Source organism: Priapulus caudatus, unplaced genomic scaffold (genome assembly GCF_000485595.1).
Source record: "Priapulus caudatus unplaced genomic scaffold, Priapulus_caudatus-5.0.1 Scaffold13, whole genome shotgun sequence".
Classification (NCBI taxonomy): domain Eukaryota; kingdom Metazoa; phylum Priapulida; class Priapulimorpha; order Priapulimorphida; family Priapulidae; genus Priapulus; species Priapulus caudatus.
Genome location: NW_014577074.1, coordinates 340,022 through 352,348, shown reverse-complemented (window position 1 = coordinate 352,348; position 12,327 = coordinate 340,022). Strand labels below are relative to the sequence as shown.

At 40.7% G+C, this 12,327-nt stretch overlaps 1 protein-coding gene across 1 annotated transcript in view; it reads left to right on the top strand.

Annotated features, from left to right (window-relative positions):
• The window catches only part of LOC106808123 (DNA topoisomerase 2-alpha-like), a gene marked incomplete in the record, with an annotated part of 41,196 nt that overhangs the window by 8,561 nt on the left and 20,308 nt on the right, over window positions 1-12,327 (top strand). Inside the window, 18 exon segments of the mRNA XM_014810707.1 lie at window positions 719-803; window positions 975-1,102; window positions 1,233-1,402; window positions 1,907-2,052; window positions 2,492-2,589; window positions 3,248-3,363; window positions 3,915-3,945; window positions 4,146-4,319; window positions 4,875-4,976; window positions 5,320-5,457; window positions 6,214-6,352; window positions 7,309-7,466; window positions 8,503-8,602; window positions 9,280-9,416; window positions 10,511-10,616; window positions 10,998-11,107; window positions 11,486-11,578; window positions 11,968-12,082. Coding sequence (XP_014666193.1) covers window positions 719-803; window positions 975-1,102; window positions 1,233-1,402; window positions 1,907-2,052; window positions 2,492-2,589; window positions 3,248-3,363; window positions 3,915-3,945; window positions 4,146-4,319; window positions 4,875-4,976; window positions 5,320-5,457; window positions 6,214-6,352; window positions 7,309-7,466; window positions 8,503-8,602; window positions 9,280-9,416; window positions 10,511-10,616; window positions 10,998-11,107; window positions 11,486-11,578; window positions 11,968-12,082 — 2,146 coding nt within the window.

Sequence of the window (12,327 nt, the reverse complement as noted above, 5' to 3'; positions counted from 1 at the left end):
AATTAATTAATTAAATTTTTAGGATAGGATAGAATTGGGGTAACTAAGAATTGATTACATTTTGATGGTGATCCGGATTCAATTAATTAATTAATAAAATTTCCAGGATAGGTCAGAAATGGGGTAACTTAGAATTGATTACATTTTGGTGGTGATCCGGATCCAATTAATTAATTAATTAAATTTTTAGGATAGGTCAGAAATGGGGTAACTTAGAATTGATTACATTTTGGTGGTGATCCGGATCCAATTAATTATTTAATTAATTAATAAAAATTTTCACAGAGCTGCCTTGGCAAAGGTCTGCGCTCTCCGAGTGCTCTAGTTTATAAATGCAAGAGTTTTAGATTACCTGTAGCTTACACTTACACTATAAACTTTAATGCTATTTTGTACAATAAATGGTTTTGCAATATAATTCAGCTAAAATAAATTTTTGTGACAGCCACTGTAAGCATCTATTTTACAGTATATAGGATGATATATAGGATGACTCATTAGCAAGATGAAAGCGTTGGCTAATTAGCATATGATATACAACGTACTTGTAGTGAGAACAGTAGAAAATTAAACTTACTATCATAAAAATCCCAATAACCACATTCCAGGTAAAATTGGAAATAATTGCTAAGGTGCACTCGGAATGTGTGTTGTCATTTTGCCCGTAAGGTGCCGTTAGTACTTGGTTGTATAGCATGTTATTTTGTTGTGATTTCAGTCTATATTTGGTAATAAGGCAATCATGGATGATGACATGGAAGACATGGATGATATGTTTGCTAAAAAATCATCCAAGGCTAAAGGTAGGTTATGACTTATTCTCACTGTATTAAATCAGTTACTAATATGGTGATTAGCAGACTTATATCAATTTATATCACTATGTGGAAAAATATGTGAATCAATTTACGATAAAGGTATATCGTTCACTGTAACCGAATATCAAGTAGATTGCGTGCTAATGTTGCCTTTAGGAGGTGGCGATGGCAAAGCAGCCAATAAGAGACTGTCTGTAGAGAGGATTTATCAGAAGAAATCTCAACTGGAACACATCCTGCTACGACCTGACACATACATCGGTTCAGTCGAGCATGTCAAGCAGGTATTTTTGTTTATTATATTAATATTTATTATTATATTTTGAAGATTTTTCTCGGTCTGTTGTAAAAAGAAGAAAATCAATTATTGTCACATGTTCAATGAAGTCATGAGATGTTTGTGAACTTTTTCAGCAAATGTGGGTGTTTGATCCCGAAACCAACGAAGGCAAAGGTGGGATGGTGACGCGTGAGATCTCTATCGTGCCCGGTCTGTACAAGATCTTCGACGAAATCCTCGTGAATGCAGCCGACAACAAACAGAGAGACAAGAACATGAACTGCATCAAGGTCAACATCGACCCGTAAGCGAATTTATCTCGCTACGCGCTTCGTATTTACGTGGTTACCTTTTTGGCAGTTCCTGGAAAACCTGGCATATCCTTGAATTTTAATTGGTATTTTCCTGGTCTGGAAAGCCATCAAAGATAAGCTAAGGCTGTGGAAAGTACTGGAAAATGGGCAATTATTATGTTTGGTTCTAGAAAGTCTTTGAAATTAAGCTCACGTCTATCATGTATTGGGCAATAAATGGCAATCCTTCGTGTAAGAGATTCTTCACTGCTCAATGATTTGACAATAAGAAGCACAAAGAGTAAATTCACTTAAAAACTTGTGGTTGTGGTAAATTTACATTTTAGAAAACTTCTAGAAGACTTGTGAAGAAATGTTCCTAGGTATATTCTCCCCCTAATTTTACATTGCAACATGCTTTATATTTAAATTTAGTATGTTTTTTTTTTATCTAAGTGTATATTTATGGGATTTAACACAAAGATTGTGCGAGTTAAGATCGTTAAAACTTTCAGCGAAAACAACAAAGTCAGCATCTGGAATAACGGCAAAGGAATTCCAATCGTCGAGCACAAAGTGGAAAAGATCTTTGTTCCAGAGCTTATATTTGGCCACCTGCTTACGTCCAGTAACTACGATGACAGCCAGAAGAAAATCACAGGTATGGCTGTGTAGTCAGTCTATTGTGTGTTTAATAAAACCAGTACCAGTATTAAAATCGCATATATAACGTTTGCGATTATGATTATGATGTTAACGATTATGATAGTCTGAACTATAACAAATGTTCATCGTTACCAATTTTGTATTAATGAAAATGATCTTATTGTTAAGTACCACATAATTTAGTAGATTAAGGAGATGAAATGTCCACAATGTAATAAAACATTGAATTGTGGCCTTTTACTTTTTAGGGTGCAGCTACAAACACAATTTTGAATAAAATTCTCGAACAACTTGTGATTCAGTAATAAGCCATACTTACTGCATCAAGTGGTGATTTATAATTTCCTATTGTGGTTGACCTGCTTTTTTTACCATGAAGATTAATTTTATTATTTTTATTATAATTTAGTGATCTCTAACCGTATTCATTACAGGTGGTAGAAATGGTTATGGTGCAAAGTTGTGCAACATTTTTAGTACCAAGTTTACATGCGTCACTGCATGTAAAGAATACGGCAAAAAGTTTAAACAGGTTTGTATTGGGTTTTGTCATATCTAATATTTTATCTCATCAATTTTGTTTTGAAGAATTATTTTAATCTGAAAACTATCGCAGAATACGACCATAATATACAGTTGGATGTTGATGAATGCATTCATGTGTGCACTACCAAAAAAAAACATTAAAAAATCGGAATATAAGTCAAACAGGTAAAAACCAAAAGGTATCACTACTAAAAATTTGTAACTCTCAAATCATGAACATTAGACATATCGTGTTATCTCGCAGATAGAAACCTAGTAACGCATAGATATGCTGATTTCGTGACTTAGCTGGGACAGTGCTGTGGTAACAGTACGCACTGTGACACCGCCACCTCGACAGTGTGGGGGAGAATAGCAATGCAAGGGGAGCAAGAGAAACCCGACTAAATGCTCGTCCCAAGTTGCCCACAAACAGACTGTGGGGGCGACTCCCTCTCCCTCTTTCTCTCTCTCTCCTTCCTTCCCTAACTCCCCCCTTTCTCTCAATCTGTGTCACTCTGTCTTGCTTTTGCTCTATCATTCTTGCACTCGACTTCCATCTTTCTTCATCTTCTGCTCGTCTCTTTCCACCTCGCACCCATCGCCTCCCCTCGACCCCGGCGCTCTTCTGGGTGTTATGAGCGACCCGTCACGTGCGTTTTCAGACGTGGTCAGACAATATGACGAAGGCTGGCAAGCAAGGCGAATCCCCGGACGTACCAGGGTGCGACGACTACACGGAGATTCACGTTCTAGAGCCCAGAACCTGCCAGAAGTTTCGGCATGGAAGATGCTGCTGATGGTCCGATATACCTACCAGGTGGCGCTGTCACTGCCAAGCGAGGCAGGCGGGCGAGCGTAACGACATCCGCCGGCGGCGAACACGCCAGACGTCACAGGTACATGCCTCAACGGAAATCGATTAACCGGTGGGAGATCATGCAATAAAATCGTATTGTACACGTATGTGATGAGTACCGCATCGTATGTGGATACGACCATTGCTAGTAAGATCATTGCTGCATGCTTTGTCGCGTGTTGAACACTGTTTGGGGGATCAAAGTAGTAGTTGAATGGAAATAGATAGCATGTAAGATCAATAAACGCATGCTTCATATCAGGTGTTGAAACTGTTTGGATCGAAGGTAGTTTGAATAGAATTAATGTGAATCGAGGCAGAGTGCAGCGAGATAGTTAAAACGCTGGAAGCTGGGGACTCTATGTTATCGCTAGGTCATGATTCTGTGTCGACGTAATATTTTTCTGGAACAAGTATGGATGGAGGGAAATTAGTGTCGAGATGGTCTTATTTTCGTCACACCCCTATATAAGTTGGTTAACTGACTTTCCAGCATTTCTTGGGGTGCAAAGTATGTGGTGGCGAGAGTGCAGACCATTACCAATATTTATTTTTTTTATTGGATGTCTGGCAGAAATCTTTTTCTATTTTATGTGCCTAGTTACACTTCTAACACACAATAGGAACCTTGGTATCATTAAAACGAACGCCTCTGACTGTATCTGAATGGTTGATTGCATTCCGCTACGAATTTCTCTCGTCAGGTTAAAAACTTTCAAGACTATGTCCATCTCTACACGAAAGGCCGTACGTCGGAGGACGGCACTGATCTGAAGGTCTGCAACGAGCGCGTGAACGATCGCTGGGAGGTTGCCGTGGCATTGAGTGAGAAGGGCTTCCAGCAGGTCAGCTTCGTCAACAGCATCGCGACGACAAAGGTGAGGCAGCAGCAGCAGCAGTAGTAGCGTCGCGGAAACGCAAGCTACCTGTCGTTGAAGGTCACACAATCTTACGCTGTCATCTCGAATTATTGCTGTGTGACGAGAGGAGAAATTTGCCAAAAAGATGTCTAGCACACCCGTGCAAGCGTGCGGCAAATTAGAAACTCAAAGTAGATGGCACAGTAGTTCTAAACACTGACTAACATGCGATTGCCCATCAAAGCGGTGGGTAATCACTTTATGTGTATGTTTATAAGAGTTTTTCGTGGGTCCTAGAATTCCTAGAAAGTCCTGAATATTTTAAAAAGAACCTAACTTTTTAAACCTTTTTAAAATGACCTTTGTGTAAGAGTTTGTTGACTAATCTCTGGTTGGAGAAAACGAGGCACGACGATTATACTCGGCTAAAACTGCGCAGTCATTGAAACTGGACCTTTTCCGGACCGAGGTCCTGAAAACCGAATTAATCTGTTTTGCAGTATATGTGTACGAACACTTATCACTTCGGTATATACTACCTAGTGTATATATAGTCATGTTATTTCTCTTCAGGGCGGTAGACATGTTGACTATGTAGGTGACCAGCTAGTCGGCAAGCTGATGGAGGTCGTGAAGAAAAAGAACAAAGGAGGGGTCAACGTGAAGCCTTTCCAAGTACGATTCATTCCATTGACTGCTAGCACGCTGTTTGTTTTCTTGAACACTCCGCTCTGGAGTCGTCAGGGTAGTGTTCGCGGATCTGTCATCAGGTTAAATTGCATTTAGAGTTAAAAAGAAGTAATGTCGATCGAAGTAAATGTAACATGTTATTAAATTGTTAATTACAATTATGGTTGGATGACATGATTATTAAATTGTTAATTACAATTATGGTTGCATGACATGATTATTAATTGAGAATATTATTAACGGTTAACACTGGATCGCATCAAAGTGTATGTGAAGTTTGTGGAAGTAAGAGCGACGTGTTACCATTTCGGTAATCTCTTCTCTCCAGGTGAAGAGCCATATGTGGCTGTTTGTGAACTGCCTGATCGAGAATCCAGCATTCGACTCGCAGACAAAGGAGAACATGACCTTGCAGGCAAAATCGTTTGGCTCTAAGTGCCAGCTCTCTGACAAGTTTGTCAACCAGGTAAGGTATTCTACGTCAACCAAGTATATGTGAATCTGTGTCAATCAAACAGTGACAGGTAAATCTCTCGCAACCATATGTATATATGTGGTCAGGGTATCACCCTCACCTGCATTAAAACTAGTATATTTTCCAGGTGAAGCTTCTAATAGAAACAAGTAGCAGCACAATAGCAGTGGCACTATGGTTCGTGAATGGCGTCACATGCATGCAAACAAATTACATTAATTACATGCCTCTACACTTATGTTAATTGCATCTCTGTTCTCACTGCTGTGTTGCCTCTGTGCGTGGAGCAGGTGCTAAAGATAGCAGGGTTCGTAGCGGGTCTTCCAAAGTCTTATAAGTACTTATTTTGCCAAAAATAAAATAAGGGCCCTTATTAGTACTTAGTTTTCCGAGAAAATACTTTAGCAAAAGTACCTAATAGTCCTTATTTTTTTATAAACTGTTCTCGACTTAGAGTAAGAATTGTTGTATATATAATACGGAATAATTAAATCTGCTGTGCAATTGTGTATATATATAAATATTATTAGTGTATCGTGTGTCGGTGATCTATCAAAAATCGCGTAAAAAAGTCTTATTTTGGCCTCCAGAAAGAGTCTTATAAGTCCTTATTTCAACATGTGTCTTACTACTATGAACCCTGGATAGGCATCGTCAAGGGTTTCGTCGGGGGTGACTCCCCTTCCCACCGAGGTCCAAGGTTGTGTGCTTGTATGTGTGCTCATGCTTGTATTCTGTGCGGCGCAGGTGATGAAGATAGGCATCGTCGAGAGCATCATGTCGTGGGTGACCTTCAAGGAGCAGACGCAGCTCAACAAGAAGTGCGCGGCCGTGAAGCGCTCCAAGCTGCGCGGCGTTCCCAAGCTGGATGACGCCAACGATGCAGGTAGAGACACGTGCACGCATGTGACAGGGACACGTGCACGCATGTGACAGAGACACGTACACGCGTGTGACAGAGACACGTGCACGCGTGTGACAGAGACACGTGCACTACGTGTCTCTGTCACACGCGTGCACGTGTCTCTGTCACACGCGTGCACGTGTCTCTGTCACACGCTGTCTCTGTCACACGCGTGCACGTGTCGCTGTCACACGCGTGTACGTGTCTCTGTCACATGCGTGGGTGTCACACAGGTAGACACGCACATGCATGTGATAGAGACAGGTGTCACGCAGGTAGAGACGTGCACGCATGTGATAGACAGGTGTCACACAGTGGGGGGCACATATGACGGAGACGGGTGTCACACATGGGCATGTGTGACAGACGGATCATGTCACACAGGGTCATGTTTGACAGACGGATGTCACACGCGGGCACTTGTGACAGACGGATGTCACTCGGGGTACATGTGACAGAGACGTATCACAAGGGTCCACGTAAATGACGGAGGAAGGGGGCTGTAATCTAGAGGTCTGCAACGATGCACATGGGCAGTAGATGAACGGTGCCTATTAAACATTAAACACGCGTGGGTATTCAGTTGTAATTCAGTTATCATCAACAACACATAGTGGTCAGTAGATGCATGCGTGACCGTGATGAGTCGTCAGGGTTCGTAGAACACAGAAACCTGGATAAGACCTGAAATTTTAAAATGGTTTTTTTCGACACCCAGCCAAATCAATCAATCAGCCAATAAATCATCAATTGGTCAGTCAGAACGTTAGTCGTAGGTCATTGTGTCCCTCATGGCGCATCACTGTAAGTGTTCTGCATTGCGTGCACACTAATGGGTTTTCGACACCCAGCCAAATCGATCAATCGGCCAATAAATCATCAATTAGTCCGTCAGAATGTTAGTCGCATCACTGTAAGTGTTCGGCGTCACCTTGCAGGCACGAAGAACTCGAACGAATGTACGCTGATCCTGACGGAGGGAGACTCGGCGAAGACGCTCGCCGTGTCCGGCCTCGCAATCGTCGGTCGCGACCGCTACGGAGTCTTCCCGCTGCGAGGCAAGGTGCTCAACGTGCGGGAGGCATCGCACAAGCAGGTGGGTGTGCGCCGGACCCCGTAGGATAGTGTACTAACTCTAATATCTCGCGAACGATTTGAGTTACATTTTCTAAAATTCTAGATACATATAAACACATGTCTTAGCTATGGTCTCTATAAATTTTGAGTTTATTGACGCACGAATAGTTTAAATAATTACCAAAAATATACGCACGGTATCGTCATAGGATAATATATACGCGCGGCTATGGCCCGTAGGATAGTTTACTAACTCTAATATCTCGCGAATGATTTGAGTTACAGTTTCTAAAATTCTATATACATATAAACACATAATGTCTTAGCTATGGTCTCTGTGAATATTGAGTTTATTGATGCACGATTAGTCAATATATTAGCAAATATATGCACACGGAAGTGAATTACAGATGAGTAAATGTTCGAACCACCTGACTCCGAACCCCCCTACCGCGCCTGCCTGTACTGTGTGTACTGGCGCATTGTACAGCTGGTACATGTATTGGCATCGTATACAGGCGGGCGCGGTAGGGGGGTTCGGAGTCGGGTGGTTCGAACATTTAATCATCTGTAATTCACTTCTAAGGAATATCTGCATTGGGCACCCCTTCTAATAATTATAGTACTGCCATAAGCTACAACTGTGCCAAGTTTGAGACTTGTCACTCCTGTAACGATTCGGCCTATATTTTGCAATAAGGGACCTGACTATAATAATACTAATGATGATATTGATGGTATTAGGGAAGCGTAGGCAAACAGGTTCATAGCAGGTGACAAGTGTGCGATGATGAGATACTGGCGCTAATAATGATGATAGCGATTATGATGATGATAATAATCATGATCATAGGGCTGATGAGGTTACAGCTATAGTTTCCCAACCTGATCAACATGCTCAACACAGATCTTCTGGTTTTGATGCTGTCATGAATAGCTCTTCTTGCATATTGTTGCTAGGTCAGTCAAACTAGACCAACTTGTGCACGCCAAATTGTTCCAGAGTCCTCCTGATCGTGTGATACGTCTATATAAGCATGTTTTTTCAATCGCAGATCATGGAAAATGCAGAGATTAACAACATCATCAAGATAATGGGTCTGCAGTACAAAAAGAACTACAGCACGATGGAAGATCTAAAAACACTCAGATACGGTAGGTTGCCGGGGTTATGCATACAGCATGTCCTCCGTGAAGTGTAACTTCAAACAAGAGCCCTTCCGATTTGTGCAGCAAATATTTCAAATGCTGACAGGAAGAATTTCCTATGTTATATATTTATAGATAAACTAATTTTGTGGAGATAAAAAAGAGGGTAGGGTTTGAGAAGGGATGGATATTCTATTCCAGCTTTTAATAGTAAAAAGTCGGTCACCGCTCTGTGATATTCTGGTGGTTAGATGAGAGGTATAGCAATAGATCAATCGATAAAGTGATATTGAGACTAGAGTATACTGATTGATATTTGCTGCTAGGCATTCGCTGTTGGTTGCAGCTTTTAGTACATCCAGCAGTCCCGTACCACTTAATATAGTAGTGTACATGAGTTAAATGCAGTTCGTGTGTAAATGTAATAAAACGTTAGAGAATGTTACGTGTTCAAGTAAGTCAATGTTCAGTTCACTTCGACTTTCAAAATCGGCATTAAATTAAGTAGTTTGCGAGTGTAAATATAACAATACATAATAGAAAGTGACGTCATGCACACTCCTTGGTATAGCCTTCCTACTTCCTTTTTGTGATGATGATTATTATTTATATTGCGGGTGTAAATATGTAGCACGTTCACGTTAAGTCAACATTGATTCACGGCCCGCTGCTCTTGCTCGTAGGTCGCTTGATGATAATGACAGATCAGGATGTTGATGGATCGCACATCAAAGGTCTGCTTATCAACTTCATCCACCACAACTGGCCCAGCCTGCTGAAGTTGCCCTTCCTAGAAGAGTTCATCACGCCCATCGTGAAGGTAGGAAGAAGGGCTAGAGAGCGTGGTGCTGCTATTCTGAGTGCAGGTGCATTCCAGAACTGGAATAGAACATAAAGAGCAGCTTATTAGTTCTAATTATTAACTGTTAACTATCCAGGGATGAGATTCTTCCGCGGATCCGCGGAAATCCGCGGATTAGACAGTCCCAGGGGTCGATTTTGTGAAACGTCTAAATTCGTTGAGAAAATTGGGAGGGGGTTCCCATTTTACGATTTTAATTTTTTTCCCCTTAACAGCACCTGACTGTAGACTGTAGAGTGTAGACAGTAGGCTGACAGCGAAGTATACAGTTTATCTGTTTTTGCGTACCAGAAAAGAAAATCCTCGTTCACAGGCTGCAGTAGAGGGGCAAACATTTGAGGTAGCTGATCACGTAACGACCATGCCTGGCCTGGGGGCCGGGTTTACATGTTGCTGCGTGCATGTTGTGTGCATGACTATGCACTGATTGTTCCATTCGCATCGTGTTTTTTTCATTCAAATCTGGTCGCAGCAAGGCAGCTTATGTCTGAGTAAAACAATGCAAGCGACGGGTGGAAACAGAAAAATATCATTATGTCTAGACATTTAATAAAAAAACTTGCCCTATTTTCAGCCCCCTGATTTCCTATTATAGTTCGTTTGTTCCTTTTGACAACTTGAAAAGGTGATTCAAGAGTCTCCTATAATTTGTTCAGAATAGCTTAGAATGTACCAAATTGCACCATTCTTTTAAAAAAAATTCCGGGGTAGCATGCCCCCGGACCCCCCTAGCATGGCGATGACCTACGGTCCTCGCATTGCTCGCTCCTTTGTTTGCTAATTAAAATTTCAGCTGAAAATTAAATTATCAAATCTCATCCTTGACTATTATTGCTAATTATTTGTCAACTAACTTTATTGTATTGTGAAGATGTGCAATATAAAGATAGTGTTACAAATTTCTGATCACTTATCAATATGATGGTTATGATAATTGCGTAGATATTATTTGCAAAATTATCTATTCTACTTTAACTGTACCGATTATACACACTGTCACTGAGTTATGCACAAAGACATGTAGTCAGCTCTCTGTTTTACTTGCCAATTAGGTTTCTAAAGGGAAACAAGAATTTCCCTTCTTCAGTTTGCCAGAGTTTGATGAATGGAAACTAGTAACTGAAAATTGGCACACATGGAAAGTAAAGTACTACAAAGGTTTGTTTTAGAATTTTTTTTTAAATGCTGTCATTTTATTGCTATCTGTGATGCTCTGTCATATAGTATGGTATCAGCTAGGTATCGTCTTTTCTGTGTTAAGCAATCTTAATTCATCCAATATGCATGCATTCATATATCAAAGTAATCAGTGTGTTGTGTGCGTGCGTGTGTGTGTTGTCTGTGCGTTCGTGCGTGCGTGCGGGCAGGCGGGCGTCCGGGCACATGTATGCACGGGCTCCATGCATGCGGGCGTGTGTGAGTGACTACAATGATAATTATGACAATATATTATTTAATATTTATATTATACATATTAATATTAATACTACAGTGATTGAGACGAACAGTTGAAGCAAGTTGTCTTTACTAACCATGTAGGTCTGGGAACCTCCACATCAAAGGAGGCCAAGGAATACTTCTCAGACATGGAGCGACACCGAATCAAGTTCAAGTATCAAGGAACGGAGGATGATTCCTCGATCGTGCTGGTACAGGCGGCTGTTATATTTCATGGAAAACGTGAAACGTAGTGGATTTTTAAATTCCATTGTCGAGGGATCGAAACTGTTGGATATTGGTTATCGCACTGAAAAGTCGAGAACAATTAGCTGTTATTATGGTTGGAACTAGAAATCGCTTGAAGTTGAGCTCTTGGATATCCTGTCTGTGAGGCAAGAAAATATGTTCGATTGAGTTTGTTTACTAATCTCTGATTGAACCATACAAGACACTAAATTGTATTTCGTTAGAAACTCACTGTCGTGGAAAATGTACCTTTTAAGTCCTGGAAAACTCCTAAAAATCACTAGAAAGGACTTCCTAAATTTGAAGGCATGTTGATAAACGTTGTTTGAATCATGTTTAAGGCTTTTGGTAAAAAGAAGATTGAAGAAAGAAAAGAATGGTTGACTAATGGGTTAAGAGAACGAAAAGACAGGCGTGAGATCGGTCTATCTGAGGTATGCAGATATTCTTAATATTTACCTTAGTTTAGTGTAGTATAGTTTAGTTTCACAACATCCATATGCATGAAGTATAATCAATCTTTAGTACATGAGCATCACCAAAGTATGCCAGTACTATAGTACTTTCTATTAGTATTAGGTATGCATGGTGGGAAAACTGTTGTGGTCAATTAGTAGTGCATAACGGTACCAACTTCCTGTATATTTCTTATTATGCCTACTGTCTGACTGTGTAACATGTGTTATGTAATAGAACATGGGATTGTGCAAATTCCAATAAATCGTTGAAAATTCAGGAGCTTGAACAGCAAAAGCTATAAGCATACGTTCGTAACTAAATGACATCAAAACTGCCACTATAACTCTTGCTGCCTCCTGTGTAGATCTACCTGTATGAGAAGGATACAAAGGCGGTTACCTACACTGAGTTTGTCAACAAGGAACTGATTCAGTTCAGCATTTACGACAATGAGCGCTCGATCCCGTCACTCGTCGACGGTGAGTGAATGAAAAATTAAATCCTAAAATTTCAATGGGTTGGATACGTATGGGATGGGGTGGGGTTACGTTAAGTATTAAGTATTAAGTAACGTGTATTGAACCAAATCGGTGAAGGCTCGAGGTAGTTTGCACAATAAATCGCATTGTTGGATGATATTCCTAGCAGCACTGTCAATACCGTGTCTGTGTACGAGTCCCTGTCCATTATCATGGTGGCCCTGTTCATTATCATGGTGGCCCTG